The 27,853-nt window shown below is 31.4% G+C and overlaps 4 protein-coding genes and 1 long non-coding RNA gene across 9 annotated transcripts in view; 3 read left to right on the top strand and 2 right to left on the bottom strand.

Annotated features, from left to right (window-relative positions):
• LOC111681967 (protein Shroom) overlaps window positions 1-8,592 on the top strand; it is a 120,545-nt gene extending 111,953 nt beyond the window's left edge. For 3 of the 4 annotated variants that reach the window (XM_046955190.1, XM_023443875.2, XM_023443874.2), the window contains 3 exons: window positions 3,671-5,291; window positions 5,356-5,622; window positions 7,849-8,592. In XM_046955190.1, the coding sequence (XP_046811146.1) occupies window positions 3,671-5,291; window positions 5,356-5,622; window positions 7,849-8,112 (2,152 nt within the window). In that variant the 3' untranslated portion in view covers window positions 8,113-8,592. Of the gene's footprint in view, window positions 1-770; window positions 1,104-3,670; window positions 5,292-5,355; window positions 5,623-7,848 lie in introns of those variants that run through there. The other variant, XM_046955191.1, reaches the window with a different exon arrangement.
• The window catches only part of LOC124420848, a 45,426-nt gene extending 33,322 nt beyond the window's left edge, over window positions 1-12,104 (bottom strand). Inside the window, exon 1 of the long non-coding RNA XR_006941404.1 lies at window positions 11,628-12,104. This is a non-coding gene — a long non-coding RNA (uncharacterized LOC124420848). The remainder of the gene's footprint in view (window positions 1-11,627) is intronic.
• Window positions 12,105-12,711: 607 nt separating this feature from the next.
• On the top strand, window positions 12,712-18,316 carry LOC111681950 (spermatogenesis-associated protein 20). The gene is made up of 5 exons (XM_023443855.2): window positions 12,712-13,667; window positions 15,105-15,578; window positions 15,637-16,794; window positions 16,864-17,072; window positions 17,518-18,316. The coding sequence occupies exons 1-5, from the start codon at window positions 13,378-13,380 to the stop codon at window positions 17,979-17,981; spliced, it is 2,595 nt and encodes an 864-aa protein (XP_023299623.2). The 5' UTR covers window positions 12,712-13,377; the 3' UTR covers window positions 17,982-18,316.
• A 2,475-nt stretch (window positions 18,317-20,791) lies between these two features.
• On the bottom strand, window positions 20,792-23,312 carry LOC111681959. 2 transcript variants are annotated; one of them, XM_023443865.2, is made up of 3 exons: window positions 23,187-23,312; window positions 22,682-23,089; window positions 20,792-22,409 (listed from the first exon to the last, which is right to left on the bottom strand). In XM_023443865.2, the coding sequence occupies exons 2-3, from the start codon at window positions 22,739-22,741 to the stop codon at window positions 21,546-21,548; spliced, it is 924 nt and encodes a 307-aa protein (XP_023299633.2). In that variant the 5' UTR covers window positions 22,742-23,089; window positions 23,187-23,312; the 3' UTR covers window positions 20,792-21,545. The 2 variants fall into 2 exon arrangements, with proteins under 2 accessions (XP_023299633.2, XP_046811098.1); XM_046955142.1 differs by having other exon boundaries at window positions 22,682-23,230.
• A 966-nt stretch (window positions 23,313-24,278) lies between these two features.
• LOC111681951 (T-complex protein 1 subunit epsilon) lies at window positions 24,279-27,807 on the top strand. The gene is made up of 4 exons (XM_023443856.2): window positions 24,279-24,552; window positions 25,742-26,723; window positions 26,794-26,948; window positions 27,139-27,807. The coding sequence occupies exons 1-4, from the start codon at window positions 24,445-24,447 to the stop codon at window positions 27,523-27,525; spliced, it is 1,632 nt and encodes a 543-aa protein (XP_023299624.1). The 5' UTR covers window positions 24,279-24,444; the 3' UTR covers window positions 27,526-27,807.
• Window positions 27,808-27,853: the final 46 nt, after the last annotated feature.

Below are 27,853 nucleotides of genomic sequence, written 5' to 3'. Positions count from 1 at the left end.
AATATTCATTATTTTATGCATTCAAAAAAAATGTCATATGAATGGATTCCCAGAGTGTGTACACAGAAACTACTTTAAAAACCATAGACAAGACAAGTGTTTCACTTAGTAATCAACATAAATTCAACAGTTTCACTTTCGTTTTTGTCATTTATTTTTAAAAAAAAATTTGCTTTATAAAAATTTAGAAAAAATTAAAAATTATAATAAAATTTAATTTAATTCGCATAAAGTGTTTTTCGAAAAAAAATTAAATAAAATACATTGTGTAGAGAATATAAACGAAATTGTATGTTAGTAGAGCAGCCAAAATTATCTGACTGATGTAGAGACACACGAACAGTTGAATGTGACACTCACTCAGTGTAATTAGTTAGTTACAAAGTAAAATAAAACAATAAAACAATTTAAATGCATTCGAAATACATTATTGTTATTATTGTTATTTTTATAACGTCTAAAATTTAAATAATTTTAAACATGTTTGTTAATTTTTTTTCGATTTTTGAATGCTTTATGCAAAGTATAAAAGAGAAAGAAACATGAACAGACAATCGATCACAACTATTTGATAATACTTATGTGTACGATCATATATGTTGCTGATAATATTACAAAACTAGTGAAACTAGTTGAGAAAAACAAATTTATAAAAAAAATAACAAATAATTTCAGCAGACAGACAGACAGACGGACAGTAATAGTAGCAGTAGCGATAGTAGACATGGTTTCTATAAACAGTTCAAGTAGAGAAGTGAAGTGTAGTTTTCGTTGATAGTTGTTCGCGTCAATTGAACTTTACTTTCGTTTTCAATATTTGAACAAAAAAATATACAAAAACTGCATTAAAAGAAAATAAAACAAATTTTTTTTGCTAAAACGACAGTCGGTTAGTTAGTTTGCAGGCAGGTGCGTGATAAAAGTGTGTCCTTTGATAATGAAGATGGTGATGGAAAAAGTTCAAACACCATGATAAATGCCGTAAGCATTTTCACAGCAATAGCAGTAGCAAACCAGCAGCTAACCTGCCATCATCAGCAACAGTAAATAATAGTTGCTGTAACAATCATGTCTACTACCACAGCAACAGCAACAACAAATTTGTATGTAATCCGTAAATTAATTTCAATTATTCATTGAAGACGTCGACGACGAAAGAAAGAAAGTTTCTGGATTTTTGCTAAATTTACTATTTGTATAAAATAATGAAATATACAATTTCTTAAAAATTTCAATTTTTTTCACTTGTAAATTTTGACATTTAGTTATTATTAGTTAGATACGTGAGCTTATTTAAAACTTTAGGTTTTTTTCACTCCCCTTATTTTACAACTTTGACATATAAAATTTTTTCAAAAAAATATATATTAAAGCAAAAGAGGAGTGCCTTGGCAAAAATAAAATTTCAAAAAAAACTTTGTCAATCATTTCCAACAACTATTCAACATTATCGCTTAGTTGTCGTTTTAAATCAAAAAAAAATGTAGCAAATAAAACCAAAACTATGTAATGTAATCATAATAACTGTGTTTAGGTTTTTTTTTCTTTTTTGCTATTTTGCTTACTGACATTGTTAACCTCACGTTGCACAAAAACATCGCAGATACATCGAAACTGTAACAGGCTTACATCCACTACTACTCATTATTATCTTTTGTCTGTTTAAGTTATTATGTAGGTTTATTCCAAATAATTTCGCAATCGTCATATACTCACGTCAACAGTTGAGCTAATGACCGTTAACCTCTCTTTAGTAAGCTCTCAAAAGAAACAATAACGCTATTTATCACTCTTTTATTTTAACAGTCTGACAATATTTCGTAGAGTGTGTCAGAATATAAAATTTTTTAAAATTGTGTGACTGTCAGAATAGAAAATTTTTTAATATCTTTATAGCTTGAAAAAGGACTTGTAAAAGATTTTACTCTTTAAAGGAACGGGGGAGAGTGATCTGGCAGGTCCAGAGTTCGAGGATTTTCTTCCTAAGCGACTCTTTAGTTGGCTAGTTGTATTGATGTTATATACATAAGTATATACATCCTCTTTTTTTACTTACAAACTAGCTTACTAAAATAGATGAAAGTATTCAAGCACTAGTTCCGTAACTTGTTCTTTGGGGACTGAAGAGTAGTGTCGTTGTTTATTTAATAAGTTGATGAATATCTCAAACAGTTGTGTAACTTCCTCTCCCTCTCTAGACGTGTTATAAGCTACAAGTAATTGTGGTAATACATGAGCTATAGATTGATCTATATTTCAACTATAAACTGATCTGTAGTCGAACTGAACTAGAATTGAACTAGAACTGGATTAGAACTGAACTAGAACTGAACTGGAACTGAACTAGAACCGAACTAGAACTGAACTAGAACTGAACTAGAACTGAACTAGAACTAAACTAGAACTAAACTAGAACTGAACTAGAACTGAACTAGAACTGAACTAGAACTGAACTAGAACTGAACTAGAACTGAACTAGAACTGAACTAGAACTGAACTAGAACTGAACTAGAACTGAACTAGAACTGAACTAGAACTGAACTAGAACTGAACTAGAACTAGAACTGAACTAGAACTGAACTAGAACTGAACTAGAACTGAACTAGAACTGAACTAGAACTAGAACTGAACTAGAACTGAACTAGAACTAGAACTGAACTAGAACTGAACTAGAACTAGAACTAGAACTGAACTAGAACTAGAACTGAACTAGAACTGAACTAGAACTGAACTAGAACTAGAACTGAACTAGAACTGAACAAAAACTGAACTAAAACTGAATTAGAACTGAACTACAACTGAAGTAAAACTGAACTACAACTAGAACTAAACTACAACTGAAGTAGAACTGAAAAAGAACTTAACAAGAACATAAGCAGAACAGAACTAACTACAACTGAACAAGAACAAAAATAGGGCAGAACTAGAACAGAACTAGAAGAGAACAGAACTAGAAAAAAACTATAACAGAACTAGAACAGACCTAGATCAGAACTAGAACTGAACTAGAACAGAACTAGAACAGAACTAGAACAGAACTAGAACAGAACTAGAACAGAACTAGAACAGAACTAGAACAGAACTAGAACAGAACTAGAACAGAACTAGAACAGAACTAGAACAGAACTAGAACAGAACTAGAACAGAACTAGAACAGAACTAGAACAGAACTAGAACAGAACTAGAACAGAACTAGAACAGAACTAGAACAGAACTAGAACAGAACTAGAACAGAACTAGAACAGAACTAGAACAGAACTAGAACAGAACTAGAACTAGAACAGAACTAGAAGAGAACTAGAACAGAACTAAAAGAGAACTGAATCAGAACTGAACTAGAACTGAGCAAGAACGGAACTAGAACTAAACTAGAACTTAATTGGACTTAACTGGAACTTCTAGTGATCTAGAACGGAACTTAAACTAAACTTTAGTCAAGACTATGAATTGCATTATAGTCTAGACTAAAGATTATAAACTGAAAAACGTAGAAAGCACTACTTGTTGTTTTAGGACAGTTTTTGTTGTAAACCATGTAAATATCTTGTACTAGAATCCATTAGGTTTAAGTTAGGGCCCTTCTTGTGCATTACTTCAATCCAATATTTCTATAAAAAGTTAGTCTTTAATACTAATCACTTTCCTTCTTCCACTTCTATTCTCTTTTTAGATGTAATTCCAAAGCATCATATTTACCACGACAGAGTCTGGAGAAACAGAACAATTCAGATCCCGATCATGGCAGCTATAAAATGACACTACATTCAAATGAAGACCTAGTTACAACCAGCAAGTCTTCAACATATGATATTTTGGCACAAACACCTAAATTACCAAATAATTTGCCAGATGTTTTGCCATTGGGTGCAAAATTACAGCCCAACTCTAATACAAGCCTAAACTCAACACCCTCGCTACGTTATGGTTCCAATAATAATATCTCAACGAACTCACCCACATCACAGCAATCATACACACCATATGGTCAGCAACAAACACAGCAGCAACGTTATTCAACACCGGTACTTAACACTTTCAATTTGTCCACAAACTTTACACGATCTCAATCATTTGATACCAATGTTCACAATACTATGACTCAAAGTCCCAACAAGTATATGACCCAGTCTTCTTTAGATCTTAAGAAACCCATTAATAATTTGGAAACAACACTAGAAGAACCATTAAATTTAATTGAAAATTCTACATTGATAAAGGATCATAATAATTCTTCAGTTTCATCGTTAAGTTCATTATCGGAAAGTTGTAATAGTCATGAGGAAAGACTTAATACGAGTAGTGTGTGTAGTGCCAATACTACTGGTGGTGAAACCACAAATAGTAATTCTATATTTAGAGCCGAATTAGTGAATACTACATTTGCCAATAATAATAGTAGTAATAATGCTAAGAAATCGGTTACCAGACAAGAATCTTTAAGAGAAAATATTGAAAAGATAACACAATTGCAATCTCAGTTAATGTCGGCCCATATAACAGACAATAGTAACTTTATGGGTAATTATGCCTCACAAATGTCACCACAAAGTAAGAGTTTACAGGCCAATGTGATTGATATACCAAAAAGTCTAGAGACAGAGAAAATCGATGAAGAAAAACCTTGTTCAGACAATGAGATAGAATGTGTACCTCAAGCTCCCCCAACACCTCCCCCCGTAGTGGAAGAATTAATTAAAAAGTCCAGCAGCAGTAATACAAATACCTGCAATTTAAAATCACCAAAGATTTTAGAAGAAGAACAACAAACTAATGAAACTAATAGTATAATCTCACAATTAGACGCGAGTACCGATAGTTTGAAACTGGTACAACGTAGTGAAATCATTTTACGGGTAAATGCCAGTACCGTGGAAACTGCCTCTCAAACGGATGATATAACAGACTGTGAATTAAAGAGTTTAGCGGAGATTAACAATACCAAGGAAATGGATACACCAACACGCACAACATTACAACCTCGCCAAAGGCTGGCCATAGAAGATGATTGTGAAAAAATGTCCAAGGAATTGGCAAATATGTTGCCGGCCAATGATGCTCTTATAAATATACTATGTCCGCCCGGCACAAAAACAGTATCGGATTATGTTACAAAACTCTATAATCCCAATGTACCTTTAAGACCCAGCAAACGTGATGTGGGCACTTCTACACTAACCAGAAATAGTAGTAATAAAAATAATAAGGAGGAACAGGAAAAGATAACGGTGGAATTAAAACTAAGTGAAGTAGAACAAACGCCAGAAAATTGTGATATTTTAAAGAATAAAATGGTAAGTTCTTATCGATCTTTATGAAGTGAAATTTATTTATTTTTTTTTTTTAATTCACTTGCAGGATGACTTAATTAAACATTTAAATAATAAAGTACGCATCTTAACTAAGGAACAGACATGCATAGATGAAGAATCTGCCATCAATGATGAGCTGGGTAATTGTTTATTGAATAAACTAAGCGATAAGATTAGACCGATAGAAGCCTCTAAATGTCGTACTTATATTTCGGATATTGGCCATATAACCGGTTTGCTGTTATCGCTGTCAGAACGTCTTGCCAGAGCAGAGAATAATTTAACAACAATCGATGAAAATAACTCAGAAAAGGTAAGTCGATTATCGAATTACGGGGGCGCTGGGAGGTGAGGTATCATTTGACAAACTTTTCATTCAAGATTTGGAAGAATTTTTGTTCAAAATTTTTTGGGAAATTTAAGAGATTTTTCGTTAGTTTGAAGCTTTTTCCATTTTTTTGGCTATGTATGTAATACCGGCCAAAAGAAGGACTGATTTTTTGGACCAAAGACGATTCAAGTCCATTTTGTATAATGAAAATTGAAAGTCTTCCTTACCAATCGAAACAATTAGTAATCGGACAATGTAAGCTCTGATCCAAAAGCCGAATGACGTAAAACTTCCACAGTATCTTAGGTTTGTTGTTTAGTCAGTTCGGAGGACATTAATTCGATTCATAAACTCATAAACTCCGGACAGTGCGCACGTCAGGTTCGACGTTTATTACGTAACCAAACATTATCAAGATGTGTTAGTCCGCGTGTTTAGCCTGCGATTGGTTATTAGTAAACTTGTCATTCAGTTCGACGAACATGTGTTAGATTCTCATTATAGACTCAGATTTGATGTAATATACATCCACCTTTCCGCATGTTTTTGTTCTATGTTCGCTTCCAATTAATCCATATTGTTAGATACAAGTCTGCTGTGATCGGTTGCTTCGATTTCTGTAGTTCTTGACAGATGTGTTTCCTTAGCTTTATCGTTTAGGATTTCATTTGTCTCATCCAAAAAGTTTCAGATACGATTTCTAAATCTTTGGGTTACAGTAATGGATCCATTTTCCCTCTTTATACATCTAATAGATCTAGACAAAGCAAAGATCTTGTAAATGCTCCAGAGCGTCTAAATGCTCGCTACAAACGAATCAACTATCTTCCTGTAATCGCCTGTCTCAGCATGAGCAAATCATAATAAATCAGACAATTCAAGTCCCACCAAATACAGAGCATTTCCTTGGCTTTCTGTATAATGGTCTCGGATATAATTTCTCGGGATTGACATACAATATTTTGTGTTTCTCAGGTTATTGTAATGGGTCCATTTTTTATCTCCTAATACCCATAAATACCTAGAACAACCAAAAGAATTCATTGTATTCGATCGTCTTTCTCGATTTCGTGATAGTCTTTCTCGATTTCAGTAGATCTTACTAAATGGGATAGTTCTTGTTAACGGCTTTAGCGTCTGGGTTGGATGGGACTTGTTAAACCGTAACCCATTTGTAGATTTATTAGACTTTTAACCCATTTGTAGATTTATTAGACTTTTTTCAGTTAGCTAAAAGTCGACTTTAAGACTTTTCTACTTTTAGTATTTTGTAAGTAGTCGATATTTCGACTTTTTCCGACTTTTCAATTATTTTCGAATTTTTCGACTATTTTCGACTTTTTAACTATTTTGTACTTTTTTCTAGTTTTCGACTATTTTGGAATTTTTCCGACTTCTCTCAACTTTTTCCAACTTTTCGACTATTTCCGACTTTTTTACTATTTTCGACTTTTTCCGACATTTTTCGATTATTTTCGACTTTGTCTGCCTTTTATTCAACTTTTTTCGACTTTCGACTTTTTTCCGACTTTCCGACTTTTTTTGACTTTTATTTCCAAAGTCGACTTTTCTCCTTTTTTCAACAAAAAGTCGATTTTTCGTTCATTCGAAAGTCGATTTATAGAATCCTATCTGAGAGAGCCGTTTGAAATGTCTGAATTATTCATTCTTAATATTTACCTACTGTTTTTTGTTCTATTGGTCTATAGGGCTCGAGAAAATATGCTTATGATCTTATTTTTTAAATTTCTTTTGCGGATCCATATGGATGTTCGATAAATCAAGTTGTTTTAGGGGAGTTTTTCAGTTATCCGTTTCATAAATCTTGATTCTTATGTCTGCTCTTCTCTTAAGTGAGAAATCATCTCTCACTGTTTTCATTTGTTATAAACAAGTGATTTGAAGTAGGTCTGAAATCGAGAGAGCAAGACATAACTAGATAGTTGTTGTTTCGATCAGATTCTGTACTTCTCTATAAATCGGGCAGCATTTCTTTTCACCTTTGAATCGTTTCCGGGTTAACATATAAAATTATAACAGTCGTCAGATTTTGTTTTCTCTTCCGTCAGATATAGATCATTCTCATGGTTTTAGTATAAAATGGATTAAAACTTCTTCTTTCTAGAAACTTATCAATCAAGTTAAATTTCTTATGTATTCAATGACTTAAAACAAAAATTAATTGTCTTTTTTATTTTCTTTTTACAGAAATCTCTTGAAAATAAACGTGATCGTTTAGTCGAACAATTAACTGAAGCCAAACGCTTAAAGGAAGATATCGATCGTCGTGGCATTAGTGTGGTCAGTTTATTGGAAAAGAATCTAAATGCAGATGAATTTGCTGACTTTGAATATTTTATTAATATGAAAGCAAAACTAATAACCGATGCACGTGATATTGCCGATAAAATCAAAATGGGAGAAGAAATTATAAATGCTCTCAGTGATAATTTAATACAAAGTGATTGTTGAAATCAAATAGAGATGAGGAAGAAGAAAATTAAAAATAAACAAGTGTGATACAACATACGAAAATAATTAAATTTAATATATAAAAAAAGAAAGAGTTAGTTTTTAACCTTTAAAAAAATAAATATCTCTAAAATAATTTCCTTACTTTCATGAACAAAGTTGAGAGTATCAAGAGAGATTAATAAAGAGACAAGCAGGTTAAAAAAAAAAAAAAACTTTAGAGGAAGAACAAACAATAAAAACGCACAGATTTTTGTTAATTTTTTTAACTTACTTATTAATTTTACTTTGTAAAATATTGGTGCTTTTTCTTTAGTTTATATTCCTTCAAAAACAAGAAACAAAACTAAACAAAGCACTTGTGTCTTAATGAAAAAAAAAAACAAACAAAAATGTCCTATTTTGAGTCCTATTTGAAAACCAAACTTAGTTTTCTTTTCTTAAAACTTAAAATTTATTCAAATAAAAAAAAAAACAAAACTAACTTAAGTGTGCTTGCTTTCAATTTTTAACTTTTGCAAATGTTTTATGATTTAAAATATGATTTTATTTCATACAATACTTTCATTTAATTAAAAATTTATTTAAAATTGTCCTTAATTTTCTTTTAAATTAATTTGAGTTTAACTTTTTCTTTGCTGTTCTCTTGTACTATTTGTTTTTAAATTTTATATTTCTTTTTTTTAAGGAAATATTTTTTTTCAAATATTTCTTTAACAACATGTGTTATATAGTACCGAGTATGTTATAATTTAAACAACTTTATAAGTTTATTATAAGTCAGTTAATTTTCGTTTTTCTTTTTTTTTTGTAGTTTATGTTCTTTAGAATTTACAGTTTTATTATAAAATAGTTATTTGTATGTGTATTTAAATTTAGTTTTATGCAAAATTTTATTTTTCTTAACAAACCTAAATGTTTGTGCATATATATGTATTAATTTAATCAATATAATTACAAGAAGAAAAAAAAAACAATTAAAATTATATAAAAAATGTATTTACTTATTAAATTAGATTTTATAAAAATAATAAAATAAAAATCAAAAGTTAACAAATTAATTTGTAATAATGTTTCATTATTAATTTAAAAGCTGAAAATATTTTCAAAATGATAATTGATCAGACCATGAAATAGTCAATAGACTTGTGATTAGATTTGTTTACAGATTAATCAATATACTAGCTTATGAACTAGTAAATATTCTAGTATATGACTAGCTAATAGAAACGACAAGTCCATAGACTAATCGAAAAGTCCATAAATTAATCTACAAGTCAACAGACTAAGTAGTCAATAGAGTAATTCACAAATTAGTAAATAGACTAGTCAATCGGCTAGCCAATAGTCTAAACAATAAACTAGTCCATATACTAGACAATAAAGAAGTCCATAGACTAGTCAATTTACTACATAGTAAAAAGAGTCTGCGCAATAGGTTAGGCATTAAACTAGTCAATAGACTAGTCCATAGGCTAGACAAAAGGCTTGTTAAAAGACTAATCCAAAGACCAAACTATAGACTATTCCATAGACCAGACTGTAGACTAATCAATAGACTAGACAACAGACTAGTCAATGGCCTAGACAATCGACTATTCAATAGACAATAGATTAAACCATAGACAACTAGTAGAAAAGTCCATAGACAAGTGCGAAGGCTAGTCCATAAACGAGTAAACGGACAAGCTTCATACTAGTTAATAGATTAGATTATCGATTTGTCAATATACTAGATAGAAGACTGACAATAGAATGTCATACAGTCAAGAGACTAAGGAGTGAGATCGAAAAATTCTTAACATACATATATGTTTATAAAAAAGAAACCACTAAACTTACAGCTTTATTTTCTTTTTATTTGATTCAAATTATTATTACAATTTACAAAAAAAAAAAATATTTTTATAGTTTTAATCACTAGTGATAAAATTTTGAACCCTTTTCGGAAACCCTTCCATTAACGTTTTTATAGTGCTTTCTGTCACTTTGCTCGAACATGTAGTCCATCTCCGTTTAATATATACCACACTTTTGGATACCTTTTTTGTACTCTTCAATTCTCTTTTAACAAGAGCCCAATATGACTTGACTTCAATTTATTTGCTCTGTTTTTGGCCTCTAAATTTTTAGCAGCGTTCCTGTCAGGAACTTTTTGAGCCTTGTATGTTTTTAAACCTGCATTAGCTTTAACTTTTCGTACCAAATAGTCCGAGCACTGAGCTAACCGAGCTGCTTTCCTACCGGATGTGTTGGGAGCTCTTTTGAAAATGCGTTCTATTTTTTTGGCTTTAGAAACATCATGTGGACCATTCCTTCTACCTGAACCATGTTTTCTATCAACTGACAAGTTCTCCCGGTACTGTTTAATAACATTGGAAACAGTTTGACGGTAGACCTTTGTATGCTTGGCCAACTTTTTGTAAGACCAAGTTGGGTTTAGTTGAAAATATTTAATAATTTCAGTACGCACTTTTTTCTGGTCACTCATTTTAATCAGATTAACAAAAAAAAATAATATAATTGACATTACACATAATAACTGACATGTTTTTCAAAGGTAACTTGATCAAAAAAAAGTCAAATAATACTTTGGTTGAAAAATGTAATGAAAAACGGGTGTTAAGAATTTTTCGATCTCACTCCTTAGTCCGTAGACTAGACAATAGAATAGTTCAAAGTCTAATCCAAAGACCAAACTATAGACTATTCCATAGACTAGACTGTAGACTAGTCAATAGAACAGACTAGTCAGTGGCCTAGACAATTTACTAAGTAATAGATAATAGATTAATCCATAGACTTCTAGTAGAGAAGTCCATTAACTAGTCTATAGTATAAGCCATGGACTAGACAATAGACTAGTGTATCGTCTAATAAATTAACAGATCCATAGGCGAATCCAAAGTTTAGACTATAGTTCATAAACAAGACTAGACAGTGGAAGTGTCCATAAACGAGTCAATAGTCTCGACAATAGACCAACAAATAGACTATTCTATAGACTATTATGTCAATATAAATAATGCAATAGAACATTCGATAGATAGATAGATAGATAGATAGATAGATAGATAGATAGATAGATAGATAGATAGATAGATAGATAGATAGATAGATAGATAGATAGATAGATAGATAGATAGATAGATAGATAGATAGATAGATAGATAGATAGATAGATAGATAGATAGATAGATAGATAGATAGATAGATAGATAGATAGATAGGTATATAAATAGATATCATTGACTAGTCATTATACATTATACAAGACTAATCTTTAGTCTATACTATAGAATAGTTCATTGATAGTATATAAACCAGTCTTTAGACTAATACATACACTTGTCTATAGACTAGACATTAGACAAATCCAAAGAGTACATAACATACTTCTCCGTAAACTAATCTTAAGATTACTAAATACCCTAGTCAACAGATTAATCCATTCATTAGTTTAACTCAATTAAAAAAAAACTATAATAATTATGCAAAGCTTAATTTAAACTTACCTTATCACTGCATTCATAACATTTAACATTTAAAAAAAACAGCTTTTACCTATAAACCACCTTCCACAAAAAACAGCTTTATAAAAAAAGCTTTTTTATCGATACAAAACTAAAGTTTATTTGCAATTCTTTAAAATTCCTACTTGTTCTTCACCACTTTCTTATCACACACATTTCGTCACTAAAGAATACCGTTATAACGAATTTAACTACAAAAAAAACAAATAGAAAATGTCATTACAACAACAGCACCGGCTTAGCTGCATATAATGGCGTTCATTGACGACAACAACAAGAGCAACAGTTTGCCAAAGAAAAATTTGCAAAACACTTTTCACTTAATAAACTCTGATAAATTCATAAGAAAATGTTAAAAACTTATTAAGAAAATGTTAAAATGTATTTATTTATTAATTTTACAATAAATTTACGCGTATTTAACACTTTTTAATTAATTTTAACAACGAGCACATCAAGCTGCAACCGCACTACAAGGAATTTTTTAAGAAACTAAGATAAAGGAAGAAAAAAGCTTATTTGCAGGGTTGTATAAACAGACGCAGTTGCAGTTTACAGTAATGGCAGAATTGTATAAGTAAAAAAGCTGTTATATATAATTGTGAATTCAAATTTGTTATGATATATTTTGAAATGCAAATGATTAATGAAAAAAATTGAAATTATTAAAAAAATTATAAAAAAAGTATTTTTACGAAAAATTTTATAAAAATATAAAATTTAACAAAATTGTTTAAAAAAGTTTTTTTTTAATATATTATATTAGAAGAAAATTCCATCGAAAATAAAAACGCAATTATTATATAAAATTAAAAAACTTTTTCAAAAATTTTCTCTGAAATAGAAAATTTTATTGAAAATGTTCTAGCAAAACGAAAATATTCTGTACAAAAGTAAAATTAATCGATTAAAAAAATAAAATTTACCGGCTTTCATATGATTATAAATAACTGCTTAAGCTTTTAATATCCGCCGACGACGTTAATTATTTTGGTCGGCACTGATCTCTACGTCACGAACAAAATAATAAAAGGGAAATCAGAAAAATAAAAAGACTAGCGAGAAATAAACAGCAATAACTTTTTTATTGTCAATGAGTGTGGTATTTGAACGAGAAAGAAATAAAAATAAAGTAAAAGAAACACACAAATTACTAGTGTTATCGAATAAATCGTGTAATTAAAAAAAAACGAAAATATAATAAGAAAAAAACAAAATTAATTTGCTAGCTATTTCTATAAAAAATTGCCAGTAATTCAGGAACAAATTTCTCAATAAGATAACAACAAAAAAATCAAATTAGATTCTAGTTAACGCAAGAATAAAAAAGAAAAAAAAAACAAGACAATTGAAAAAAAAAACTAGTGTGCGTGATTAAATGTTGATGTAATAGAAAAGCAAACAAGAATAGCAAAAACAACAAGTAAACCACAACAAAAATAATAATAATTACAAGAACAACAAACCTTAGACAATATTTGTGTAATTAACTAAGGGTAGTGGACATATATACATACATGTACATATACAGGTGGTAGGGTACACTTGCAGCAGGGAATAAATGGCTGAAATTAAAACGTAATAAACGTTTGTTCCATTAAAGCTTTTATTACCCCAAACTTGGTGGTGTTATCCCCCGCTTCCCAGTAATCGAACAAAATACAAAAACAAAAGTGAGAAAAAACAAGAGTGCTCTTTTCCCCAAAAGAGATCTCCCCCCATAAGCTTTGATATGTTTAAAAATATTTGCCGATCTACAAATCTAGTACGTCAAACTACACAGAATACGGCCACTAAGGGAGTCAATACAACCAGTGCTCAGAACTTAAACAGCAACAATAGTAGTAATCTTTTATTAATAAACGCTCAACAACAAGGTACAACGAGCTCAACAGCACGTTGTCTTCTTAGTACATCAGCTAGTGTTTCTACAAAAACAACATCACCATCATCAGCAGCGGCAGCTGCTATCGCCTCAAACGTTGTAACGCTAAGACGCAGCAAGTCACAAACCCATTTTACGTAAGTACCAATAACTACAACAACTAACTAACTAAAACAAAATGAACATCTGCATCGTGTTTTTTTTTTTTTTTTTTGTATACCCTATATACTACTAAAGTGTTAAACAAAGTTGTTAAGGTTGTAACAGACAGGTAATATTAGTTTCAAATTTTCATTAAAGCAGATAAATCCTAATAAATACTAAATAATATAAATATCTAGGTGGCACTAACAATGTCCACCAATGCGCGTCTATCCAAGTAATCTCTACAAGTTTTTAGATTTTTCTATATTCAAGACTATAGAGTTTATGATCAGATTATGATCAGTTTATAGTCAAGACTATAGACTGATCTATAGTCAAGGCTATAGACTGATCTATAGTCAAGACTATAGTTCAGTCTATAGCCTTGAATATAGACTGATCTATAGTCAAGGCTATAGACTGAACTATAGTGATCTATAATCAAGACTATAGACTGATCTATAGTCAAGACTATAGACTGATCTATAGTCAAGACTATAAACTGATCTATAGTCAAGACTATAGACTGATCTATATTGTCAAGACTATAGACCGATCTACAGTCAAAACTATAGACTGATCTATAGTCAAGACTATAAACTGATCTATAGTCAAGACTATAGACTCATCTATAGTCAAGACTGTAGACTGATCTATAGTCAAGACTATAGACTGATCTATAGTCAAGACTATAGACTGATCTATAGTTAAGACTATAGACTGATCTATAGTCAAGACTATAGACTGATCTATAGTCAAGACTATAGACTGATCTATAGTCAAGACTATAGACTGATCTATAGTTAACACTATAGACTGATCTATAGCCAAGAGTATAGACTGATCTATAGTCAAGAGTATAGACTGATCTTTAGTCAAGACTATAAACTGATCTATAGTCAAGACTATAAACTGATCTATAGTCAAAACTATAGACTGATCTATAGTCAAAACTATAGACAGATCTATAGTCAAGACTATAGACTGATCTATAGTCAAGACTATAGACTGATCTATAGTCAAGACTATAGACTGATCTATAGTCAAGACTATAGACTGATCTATAGTCAAGACTATAGACTGATCTATAGTCAAGACTACAGACTGTAAATGCTATAGACTAATCTATAGCCTATTCTATAGATTAATCTATAGTTAAGACTATAGACTGATCTGCAGTAAAGACTATATAATTACCTATAGTAAAGATCTATCTGTACTAAAAGTATAAATAAACTCATATCTGTATTAGGGTATTATAAGGTCGTTAGTGCCTTACTTTCTTAATATTTTTATTTATCTTAATTTAAACAAATTTATGCATATTACAAAAATCTATTATTCTCTTTTTTTTTAAGTCACATTGTTTTGCTAGCTGGTCTTTTAAACACTTTCTTTTCGTTTTATTTTTCTTTACTGGTTTTCAATAGTTTACTACCACGTCTTTCACGTTTTCGTACCATGTCTACGGGCAGCGCTGCAGGTGCTACCGGTGGTAGTTCTCAAGTAGATAAACCAAAATTTACAAATCGTTTGGCTCAGGAAAGATCACCTTATTTGTTACAACATGCTCATAATCCCGTCGATTGGTATCCTTGGGGTGATGAGGCAATTGAAAAGGCTAGAAATGAAAATAAATTGATTTTTCTATCGGTGGGCTATTCCACTTGTCATTGGTGTCATGTTATGGAACATGAATCGTTCGAAAATGAAGAGGTGGCTGCTATAATGAATAAACATTTTGTGAACATTAAGGTGGATCGTGAAGAAAGACCCGATATAGATCGTATCTATATGCAGTTTGTCTTAATGATGAATGGCAGTGGTGGTTGGCCCATGAGTGTGTGGTTGACCCCAGATTTGGCGCCCATAACGGCGGGTACATATTTTCCACCACATGATCGGTGAGTTTTAAAAAAGCATTCCTTTAAAAAAAAATGTTGTTATTTTTTGTAATTTTAGCTGGGGCATGCCCTCCTTTAAAACTGTTCTAAAAGCCATAGCCTCTAAATGGATAGCCAATGAGGAACAGTTGAAATCCACCGGTCTTGAAGTTATAAGCGCCATACAAAAGTCTCTCAGTGAGAAATCTACTGAAACAGTATTTGAACCGGGCAGTGCCGATGCCAAATTACAGGAAGCTTTGAAAATATTTTCCCAACGTTTTGATGTTGAGTTTGGTGGCTTTGGCAATCATCCCAAATTTCCCGAAGTAGCTAGACTTAATTTTCTCTTTCATGCTTATATTGTTACTAAAAAAGTGGATATTTTAAATATGGCCGTGGATACTTTACATCACATTGGCCGTGGTGGCATACATGATCATGTATTTGGTGGTTTTGCCCGCTATTCGGTGGATCGCAAATGGCATGTTCCACACTTTGAGAAAATGCTATATGATCAGGGTCAATTGCTGGCTGCTTATGCTAATGCGTATAAATTGACCAGAGATGAAACTTTCCGAGAATATGCTGATGGTATTTATCGTTATATAACGACTGATCTACAACATCCAGCTGGTGGTTTCTATGCTGGAGAAGATGCTGATTCGTTGCCCAAGGCTGAAGATTCGAAGAAAGTAGAGGGCGCCTTTTATGCCTGGACTTTTAAGGAAATACAAAAAGCTATAGAAGATAATAAGAACAAATATAGCAAATTTAATATGTCTGCCGAAAAGATTTTCGAAATATATAGTCATCATTATGATGTTAAGCCTTTGGGTAATGTTGATCCATCTAGTGATCCTCATGGTCATTTAAATGCCAAGAATATATTAATTGTAAGAGGTTCGGTTGAAGAAACTTGCAAAGAATTCTCTTTGGAAGAACAACAACTAAATGAAATTTTACAAATAACTAATGGTGTATTAAATGATATTAGGAAACAGCGTCCCAGACCCCACTTGGATACTAAAATTATTTGCTCTTGGAATGGTTTAGTTTTAACGGGACTCTGCAAGTTGGCCAATTGTGGTGGTGCAAAACGTCCAGAATATATGGCAACCTCCGCAAAATTGGTTAAATTTATGCATGAAAATTTGTATGACAAAGAAAAGAAACTCTTGAAAAGATCTTGCTATGGTGTGGCTACAAATGATACCACTTTACAGGAAAACTTAGAGTGAGTTGAATCTTTGATTTTGCTTGTTTTTAATTTGAAGGGAATTAACATGTTTCTGCTTATATTTAGGGCCGAGCAAATTGATGGTTTTCTGGATGATTATGCCTTTTTGATTAAAGGTTTGTTGGATTATTATAAAGCCTCTTTGGATCCTTTTGCTTTGCAATGGGCCAAAGAATTGCAAGAAGTACAGGATAACTTATTCTGGGATTCCGAACATGGTGCTTATTTCTATTCAAAGGCTAATTCGCCAAATGTGGTGGTGCGTTTAAAGGATGGTAAGTTGTAAAATTTTAGTTTTACTTCCATTTTTGGTCACTTCCAGTTCAGTTCTATTTTAGTTCTAATTTAGTTCTATTTAAGTTCTAGTTCAGTTCTAGTTCAGTTCTAGTTCAGTTTTAGTTCAGTTCTGGTTCAGTTCTAGTTCAGTTCTAGTTCAGTTCTAGTTCAGTTCTAGTTCAGTTCTAGTTCAGTTCTAGTTCAGTTCCAGTTCAGTTCTAGTTCAGTTCTAGTTCAGTTCTAGTTCAGTTCTAGTTCAGTTCTGTTCTAGTTCAATTCTAGTTCAATTCTAGTTCAGTTCTAGTTTAGTTCTAGTTCAGTTTTAGTTCAGTTCGAGATAAGATCTATTTCAGTTCAACTTTAGTTCTAGTTCAGATCTAGTTCAATTCTTCTGTAGTTCAATTTTCGATCCAGTTTTAATTGAATTTTCTTTTTCCCTTCCAGATCACGATGGCGCTGAACCTTGTGGCAACAGTGTGGCAGCACGTAATCTCATTTTACTTTCACATTATTTCGATGATGACACTTATGCTCAACGTGCTTCCAAATTATTTGAATTCTTTTCGGATCAACAGCCTTTTGGTTATGCTCTACCCGAAATGTTGTCTGCTCTAATGCTGCATGAAAATGGTCTAGATTTGGTGGCTGTTGTAGGACCAGATTCTGAAACCACAAAAAAATTTGTGGAAATATGTCGTAAATACTATATACCCGGTATGATTATTGTCCATGTTAATCCTCAAGATCCCGAACATGCCTACAATCAACGTGTACAACAGAAATTTAAAATGATCAATGGTCAAACTACCGTTTATATATGTCATGATAAAGTCTGTCGTATGCCCGTTACGGATCCCATTAAATTGGAGGAAAATTTAACTGAAAATTTCTTTAAAGGCAGAGTTTAAATAAGCTTTAAGAATAATGAGATTAATAACTACATTATAAGCTTGTAGATTATTGTGAACTGTTGTATGTTTTTTTTGTGCCTTTTCTTTGGAAAAAGTAATGCTTAGTTTTTAGCTAGTCTCGAAATAGTTTTGGTTATAGTACTTGTTCTATATACATATTTTTTTATGGTGTAATTAACGTAAACACAAATTTGTATTATTAATAATTTGACCTTAAAGTTGTTTGTTACCATTTTGTTAATTAAAATGATTAAGAAACTAAATATGTTATAAAAAGTTTTTTATGAAAAAACTTTTTCTTCTAGATATTTTATCTAAAATTGTGTTATTATATCTATAAATAATTTGTAGAAATTGTAAAAAAAAAAATATATTATATATAAATATTACATTAAATAAAGCCAATAAATAAACAAATCGATGAGTGTTATAATTTTTTAAGGTGTTTTATGGGACCATCAATAAAATCAATTCTTAATTATTTGCGATAACAGTTTATCATGATAATCAATTTTAAAACAATAAAAATGTATTTTTTTTTTTGTTAAAGAAAATTTTGGATAAATTTCTTTTGTTAAAGAAAAATTCTTCAGTTCTAGTTCAGTTCTAGTTCTGTTTTAGTTCAGTTCTATTTCATGTCTAGTACAGTTCTAGTTCTGTTGTAGTTCAGTTCTAGTATAGTTCTACTTCAGTTTTAGATTAGTTCTAGTTCAGTTCTAGTTAAGTTTTAGTTCAGTTCTAGTTCAGTTTTAGTTCAGTTTTAGTTCAGTTCTAGTTCATTTCTAGTTCAGTTCTAGTTCAGTTCTAGTTCAGTTCTACTTCAGTTCTACTTCAGTTCTACTTCAGTTCTAGTTCAGTTCTAGTTCAGTTCTAGTTCTGTTTTCAGTTCTAGTTCAGTTCCAGTTCAGTTTTAGTTCAGTTCTAGTTCAATTCTAGTTCAGTTCTAGTTCAATTCTAGTTCAGTTCTAGTTCAGCTTTAGTTCAGTTTTGGTTTATTTCTAGTTTAGTTTTACTTCAATTCTAGTTCCGTTCTAGTTCAATTCTAGTTCAGTTCTAGTTCAGTTCCAGTTCAGTTCCAGTTCAGTTCCAGTTCAGTTCCAGTTCAGTTCCAGTTCAGTTTTAGTTCAGTTCTAGTTCAATTCTAGTTCAGTTCTAGTTCAGTTCTAGTTCAGTTCTAGTTCAGTTCTGGTTCATTTCTAGTTCAGTTCTAGTTCAGTTCTAGATCAGTTCCAGTTCCGTTCTAGTTCTAGTTCAGTTCTAGTTCATTTCTAGTTCCGTTCTAGTTCAGTTCTAGTTCAGTTCTAGTTCATTTCTAGTTCAGTTCTAGTTCCGTTCTAGTTAAGTTCTTGTTAAATTCTAGTTCAGTTTTAGTTCAGTTCTGGTTCATTTCTAGTTCATTTTTAGTTAATTTCTAGTTCATTTCTAGTTAAATTCTAATTCAGTTCTAGTTCAGTTCTAGTTCAATTCTAGTTCAGTTTTAGTTCAGTTCTAGTTCAGTTCTAGTACAGTTCTAGTTCACTTCTAGTTAAGTTCTAGAACAGTCTAGTTCAGTTCAGTTCTAGTTCTAGTTCAGTTCTAGTACAGTTCTAGTTCACTTCTAGGTCAGTTCTAGAACAGTTCTAGTTCAGTTCTAGTTCAGTTCTAGTGTAGTTCTAGTTCAGTTCTAGTTCAGTTCTAGTTCTAGATCAGTTTTAGTTCAGTTCTAGTTCTAGTTCAATTCTAGATCAGTTCTAGTTCAGTTCTAGTTCAGTTTTAGTTAATTTCTAATTCAGTTCTAGTTCATTTCTAGTTCAGTGTAATTAGTTAGTTAGTCTGAGTTCGAGAACAACTGTCGCGCCATCGCTATTAATTTTTTAAGGACGGTCAGTTTGTTCTCTGGCTATCGACGGAGTTGCGTCTCACTCGCACTTGTGTTGTGCATCACTTTGTGTAACTGTGCATTTATACATTGTCTGCAGCAGCCTCGTGCTGTCGTTTTACTTCGTAGTGAGGTTATATTTTGACCGGGTGAGACCGCTAAAACTAAGAGCAAAAATCTTATATAGCAATTTATAAAAAACTAAAGAATATATTTCGGAGGCCGTTATTAGAAGCACAACATAACGAAATATAAAGTAAAATATCTGTAATATTTTAAACATTAAAAACTATAAAATTTTATAGCCCAGCGGTCAATGGTCCCCCTTAATAATAATAACAAAATATTTATTAGATTTTTTAAGATAATGATTTTTTTGTATTTTTTAATATTTTTATTTATTTTTTTTTATTACATTATACAATACATTCAAAGAGTTGGAACTTTTTTTTTAAAAAATAAATTTTTTTCTGAACGTACGACGTTCTTACAATTTGTTTATAAACTAAAAAAAAATATGAACATAATATCGTTAATATAATGGAATACTATATAAGAGTTTGTTTTTTTTTTAATTTTAAGATATTTTGTGTAAATTCATAAGGAAATGTTTTCGAAAAACATAAATAAAATCAAAGGAAATAAAACTTAAGTAAAAAAAAGTACTAAAAGATGCAGCAAACAACTTTTAACAAAAATATAAAGAAAACTTAATTAATTTTTTAAGAAAATTAAAATGTTTTCAGTGTAAACTTAAGCAGGAAGTTAAAGGAATTTATAATAGGAGGCATCCATGGTAAAAAGGTACTTATTCACATTAAATTATTTATTTACTGATGTTTGAGGTTAAATAATTTCTTAAGGTTTAGTTTAAGGATTTTATTTTCAAAAACAATTCTTTTTTTTTTTCGTTTGTTGGCTGGTGAATGTTTAGTAGTTTTTTGTTTGTTTAATACACATTTGTAATAGAAAATTATATAAAAAAAAGGAAAATAAAACTTAATTCATTATGAAATTACTAAATATTATAATAATAATAAACTGAAATAAAAAAAAAAATATAATTTAAAATTACACAGAAATTCATTCTTCATCACATTGAGACCCATTTTTTTTAAAAAAGTTTAACGCTTAGGGCATTATTTTTTATGCATTTAATAGTTTTATATTTTAATAATATAATTATTAAAATCTTACAAAATTTTCTTGAAGTTTAAAGGGAGTTTTAACGTGGGGTGTTATTTAAAAGGTTTCTTTCTGTTTTTCAACAAAAATTTTATTGCTTAAAGGCTTAAAGCGTTTGATAAGTAAATTTATAAGTGTTCAAGATTTTCTTTAATAATTTTTTAACATTTTATAATAAATTTCAATTTAACTCACAGTTTAAGTCTGAAATTTTCAGATTTAAGCAAAAAAAACCACAGAAAATGATAAAATTTTGAAAACAACAACGATTTTTTCAAAACGAAATTTTCAATATTTTCTTTAAATTTCATAAAAAAAAATTTGAATAATTTTTCAATTTACGCTTTAAAACCTATAAACTCTAAACTCTTCGCTTTTACTTTCTTAACAAAGTAAAATTCTCTAAAATTAACCCTTTTAAACAACGCACGCTATCTACCTCCCTTCAAGTCCACAAAACGAAAGCAATAGAAAATATTGCAAGATTAATTAATATGAATGTAAGTTTAAAAAACCTTTTAGGTTTCATTAAAATTCATGGCTTCATCGAATATATCGACCATGGCCTCCATACGTTCGGCATGTTCAAAGCGGGCAAAACGTCGTTCACGTTTTGTTAGCGACAACCGTTGTGAGGGCTTTATGCGGCCCAAACGATGAAAGCGGGTATCTTCTTCTTCGGTATCGTATTCGGGTGCCGAAACGGAATCCTCTTCATCGTGTTCACGAAATGTTTTATTTAGATTGCGATGAACCTTAACGATTTTCATTAATTTCACATCGTGTTTGCGTATAGAACGTGAGGTGGAGGAGACACCACGCTCTGGCTGGAATTTAGTTTTTGAAGAGGACGACGACGATGATGTACCGTTTGAGGCGGTTATGGAGACAACATTAAAAAGTTCTGCTAATTCAGCATCAGTACGTTGCTGTTCCTTCAATTTCTTTTTGTACTTGGGTGCATAATCGAGAATGTAGAGTAGACTGTCGAGCCGCTGTTGTTCCTCTTCGGTAACGAGGCCTTCAATGCCGGAATTCGGTAGAGAGGAGGACAACAGACTTGTATTAGTGGGGGTTAGTGAAGTGGGTGTGGATGGTGGTGCCGGTGGTAGTCCACTACTAAGGCCACCTCCTCCACCTCCAAGTGGACACACATTTGCATTATGACCATTTAAAGCCACAACGCCGCTACTACCTCCACCACCACCACCATGTGATACCGTGTAACGGCGACGGGGTCGTCTGCGTTTGACTAATTTCCACGAGTATATGGACTCCAAATCATTATTGTCCATTAAGGCCAATTCTAGTTCTGTGTGCGTTGGTGGCGTTGGACACAATTCCACATTAAATTCTTCATCTGATTTGGCCATTTCGATTGTCTTTTTTTTTTTGTTTTTTATTTATTTATTTTTATTATTTACATCGTAAGTATTTTTGTTGTGTTTTGTTGTTTTTTCCCAATTCCACATTAAAGTAAACACACAATACACACACATACAACAGCATAGGAAACACAAAAGAGAAAGAAGAATTAAAAAAAAAGAGAATGAATAAAAAGTTATACACAAATTTTTAGCTAATTTTACCAACTAAAAGTAAAATTTATTAAATTTTATTTGCAACAATGCACACACGCAACCTATGCACTCACCTGGAAGAGATATTCAGCTTCCGAATATTTTTGATCCGTTAAACGGTGATATTCAGACATTTTTATAACATGGGCCAAAAAAAAGAAACACACACTCTAACTTGCCCTCACTAGTTCAAGAAACAGTCCAGAAAAACTATTACTACTACAACACGGCTTTGACTGTCCGACTGACTGGCTGGCTGGTTGGTTGGCCGATGATGATGTTGTTGAGATAGTGTTGTTTTTCGTGTTGGCCTCTCTGCTGATGTTTTTTTCTTATTATTATTTTGTAGAATAGAAAAATAATAAACAAACACACACTATTATTTTGACTCGTATTTCTTATATTTGCTACTGCTGCTGGTGTTGTTTTTTTTTATTGCCTTGTTTTTCAGCTGGCTAGTGTGAAAAATGCCGTACGGAAATCTGTGTAGGAAAATTATTCTTCTCAATACACCACGAACAAAATATGAAAGAAAAATCGTAGAAAAAACATATAGAAGAAAAATATATATGTACTTACATATATATTTTTCACAATTCTTCTTTGCTTAAGTACATTATTATTGTGAAGTGTTTTTGTTTTTGCCAAGTGTCAAAGACCTGCGACGAAGGAAATTAATAACGGCGTTGACTTTAAGCCGGCTTAGTTTTCAACAGATTGTTTTTCAACGGTATTTTGCACGAAGTTTTTCATGGAAAACATCAGAAGAATGCGGTTAAATTTACTTCTTATTATTTCTTAATATTGTTAAAAGAAATAATAATTAAGCAGCTTGTAAAAATACATTTTAATACCATGTGTAAAATATTAAATTGCATTAATTTTCCTTTTTTTTTAATTTTGCAATGACAATGTTGCCATTCATTTTTTTAAACATAAAAATTTGCGAATTTTACAGAGATGCCACATTTGTTTGTTTAACAAAATGTTCTAGAATAAACAAAATTAAATGAATCACCACTTTTATATGAAAGAAACACATAATAACAAAATTAATTGTTAAGGAAAATTACTGACAAATATAAAAAACTATATAGTTAGAAAACAATGTATTTAGAAAAGTAAAAGAGAGATTTCTGCCGTCAGCAAAGTCTTTTTGTCATTTTTTTAATTTAATTTTTTATAAAAAATGTTCGATAAACATTATATATTTATATATATTTTTGATAGGTTTTAATTTTTGACACATACCTATATTTCATAAGTTTACTTTTTTAAAGAAAATTCTGTATAAATTTTCAACACATTTTCTCTTAATAAAAAGATTTTTTTAAAAAAATTATGTTTTACAAAAATTTTAGAAAAAATTTACTTTTGTATAACAATTTTTCGTTAAATTCTCTTCTAATACAAAAATATTTTTTTCTATTCACTATATTTTCCATTAATTTTTAAAGAATTTATTCGATAAAATTTCTTATTTATATAAAAAGTTTTATCTTAATGTATGTTTTCTAACGGTTTTCGATGTTGCCATATGGTTGAAAATTTTGTTTTACAGCATTGCCATTACAAAATCAGATGTTTTTCTTCCCAACTTTTTATTTTCGCATGTCACGAGAATTCTTTTTCTTTCTAACTGTCACATTATTGTTGTCTACTCTTTGCTTTGGCTTTTGACAATTCATCGGCCGGGTGTTTTCGTTAAATCTCTTTTACATAGATTTTCGTACGGTCTGCAAATAGTAGCAAGAAAATTTATTTCGAGATTTGTAGATTGATTTAAATAAATCCGAAGGAATCCGTGTGTGTAAAAGAAATAATTAAATAAAAAATTATGAGCGGTTTTCCGGGAACCTTTGCCTTTGATGAATATGGCAGACCTTTCATCATTTTACGGGATCAAGATCAACAAAAACGTATCACAGGCACAGATGCCATAAAGGTACAAAATAATTGGTGAAAAAGCTAAAAACAATGAAATTAAAAATTTTAAATTAATATAAATAATTAAAAAAAATTAAAGTTTTAACATGGACTCGTAAAAATTAGTGTTAGTTTTTATAAAATTGCAAAACGCCGGTGTTAATTTTATAGAGGAAAATTCCAGATGTTCTGATATAAAGACCGGGTGTTAAAGAAATGTGAATTATTTGTAATAAAATTGTGTTAAATTTATTATTTAAAGTTAAAATGATTTATTTGTTGCAAAAAATGTGTGAAAAATATCCTTATGGTTTGGACTAATTAAGTTTTGTTGCCATGACGTCACGGTGGAAGACCTACACTGTTTTTTTTCTTTGGTCTTTAAACAAAAGCGAAAAAATAATTTGAGGTTAAAGACGCTTTTTGCATGAATGAGTCAGTCCCAATTTGTGCTAGTGTGTGTGTTCATGCATTTCTAATTACAAATCATATGAGAAAGAAACATGCCGTATAGAAGAACAGACGAACAGATGGTGTTTTAAGTGTTATTTAAGGGAGTGGGCAGCATTTAACTATTTCACAGAAATAAATGTTAAGTTTTTGTTGTTGTAATAACAATTCCACTGTTGTCTAGACTTCTGTGTTGGAACAAAAATATATCAGCTTAAATAGCTGTCATTCAGTAGCCAGCCAATAATTGGCAGCAGGAATTGCACATGGAGTTATAAAATTGTTCAGAATAGGTTTCATTTGCTGGTAAATCAGACAAGCCTATAGATTAATTTATCAGCTGGTTAATAGACTAGTCCACACGATAGTCAAAAGATTGGTCTAATTGTACTGTTCTATAGGCTAGTCAATAGACTGTTGTATAGGATAGTAAATAGGCTGTATAATAGGCTAGTCAACAGTCTGGTCTATAGGCTAGTCCATATACTAGTATATAGGCTGGTCATTAGGCTTGTCCATAGACTGGTCTATAGGCTAGTCTACTGGATATAGTTTATGAATGTATCACGTTCCACCAAGAAACCGTTATGTTTTGACTAATTTCGGAACCGAATGTTTCTAAACAAGAAGTTTAGATTGAAAAGTCTTTGTTCCTAGCTTTCCCGATCCGCATTAGTTCCAGTTCTAATTGGAATTACTTTTATTTAAAATGTAAAATATTGAAAAAATTTTAAAATTTCTCTTCTCTTTACTTTCAGAGCCACATTTTGGCTGCACGCCAAATTGCCTCCACAATTAAGACCTCTTTGGGTCCCAAAGGTTTGGATAAGATTATGGTTAGTCCTGATGGTGATGTTACCGTTACCAATGATGGTGCTACTATTATGAAACTCATGGATGTTGAACATGAAATTGGCAAATTAATGGTCCAGCTGTCACAATCACAAGATGATGAAATTGGTGATGGTACCACTGGTGTTGTAGTCTTGGCTGGAGCCTTGCTCGAACAAGCCGAGGGTCTCATCGATCGTGGCATCCATCCCATACGTATTGCTGATGGTTTTGAATTGGCTGCTCAGTGTGCTGTTAAGCAATTGGAAGCCATTGCTGAACCCTTCCCCATTGATCCCAACAATAAGGAACCTTTGATTCAAATTGCTATGACAACTTTGGGTTCAAAGATTGTCAATAAGTGTCATCGTCAAATGGCCGAGATGGCTGTAGATGCTGTCTTAAATGTAGCCGATATCGAAAAGAAAGATGTCAATTTTGAATTGATTAAGATTGAAACCAAAGTTGGCGGTCGTATGGAAGATTCTATGTTGGTTAAAGGTGTTGTTGTCGACAAGACCATGAGTCATGCTCAAATGCCCAAGACATTGCGTGATGTCAAATTGGCTATTCTCACCTGTCCCTTTGAACCCCCAAAGCCTAAGACCAAGCATAAGTTGGATGTCACCTCCGCTGAAGACTACAAGGCATTGCGTGAATATGAACAAGAGAAATTCATTGATATGGTTAAGAAGGTCAAAGATGCTGGTGCTACTTTAGCCATATGCCAGTGGGGCTTTGATGATGAAGCCAATCACTTGTTGTTGCAACACGAATTGCCTGCTGTCCGTTGGGTGGGTGGTCCTGAAATTGAATTGATTGCCATTGCTACCGGTGGCAGAATTGTACCACGTTTCGAAGAATTGACTCCTGAGAAATTGGGTACTGCTGGTCTGGTTAGAGAAGTTTGTAAGTTGCAAATTGTTTGTTGTATTTTTTTAGTTTTTTAATTCATTGATATTTTTATTTATATTTACAGCCTTTGGCACCTCCAAGGACAAGATGCTGGTCATCGAGGAATGCAAAAACTCTAAGGCTGTTACTATTTTCTTGCGCGGTGGCAATCAAATGATTGCAGCTGAGGCTAAACGTTCCATTCATGATGCTTTGTGTGTTGTTCGTTCTTTGGTTAAGGTAAGGAACGAGTTTTTCGTAAAAATTTTACAGGAATCTTTTTAGTGAATTATTTTTGGCAAAAAATTGGTGAAAAAGTTTAGATGAATAATTCACTAAAAATTCACCAATTTTTTCACAAAATATTAGAAAAAATTTGTCCAAATTTGTTCACGAAATATTCAATATTTTTCTTTTTCTCTCTTTACAGGACTCCCGCATTGTATATGGTGGTGGTGCTGCTGAAATCAGCTGCTCTTTAGCCGTTGCCAAGGAAGCCGATCAACTCTCCACTTTGGAACAATATGCCTTCCGTTCGTTCTCCGTTGCTTTGGAAAACATCCCATTGGCTTTGGCCGAAAACAGTGGTTTGCATCCCATTGAAACTTTGTCTGAATTGAAGGCACGTCAAGTAGCTGAAAACTGCCCCAGCCTAGGTGTTGACTGTATGTTAACCGGAGATTCTAACATGAAAAACCACAATGTTGTTGAATCTCTCAATTCCAAGAAACAACAGATCTTATTGGCCACTCAATTGGTTAAGATGATTTTGAAAATTGATGATGTACGTTCCAAGAATCAGGGCGGTGATTACTAAAGAGTTTCACAGTTCGGTTTGAAGTACATTAAACTTAATTTTAATTTCATCTACAAAAAGAAAATACATTAACCAACTTTAGGTTGCACTAAATTGTTCAAGTTTCCCCCTTCTTTCATTCATACTTTACTTTTTACTTATTCTTTTTCTCTTTTGTTTATTACACCATCATTTAACAATATTAAAAGAAAAACTGTATTATTTGTTTGTTTTCTCGATGGATGGTTTTTCGAAAGAGAGACCGGCCTTAGAGTTTAAAATAAAAAGAAAATTGAAAAACAACAAATTTGTTTTAAAAACATGATTTCGTATATTTATACATTAAAAA

The sequence above is a fragment of the Lucilia cuprina genome, chromosome 6 (assembly GCF_022045245.1).
Source record: "Lucilia cuprina isolate Lc7/37 chromosome 6, ASM2204524v1, whole genome shotgun sequence".
Taxonomy (NCBI): Eukaryota; Metazoa; Arthropoda; class Insecta; order Diptera; family Calliphoridae; genus Lucilia; species Lucilia cuprina.
Note: the sequence above shows the minus strand (reverse complement) of the source record. Positions and strands in the feature narration are given on the sequence as shown.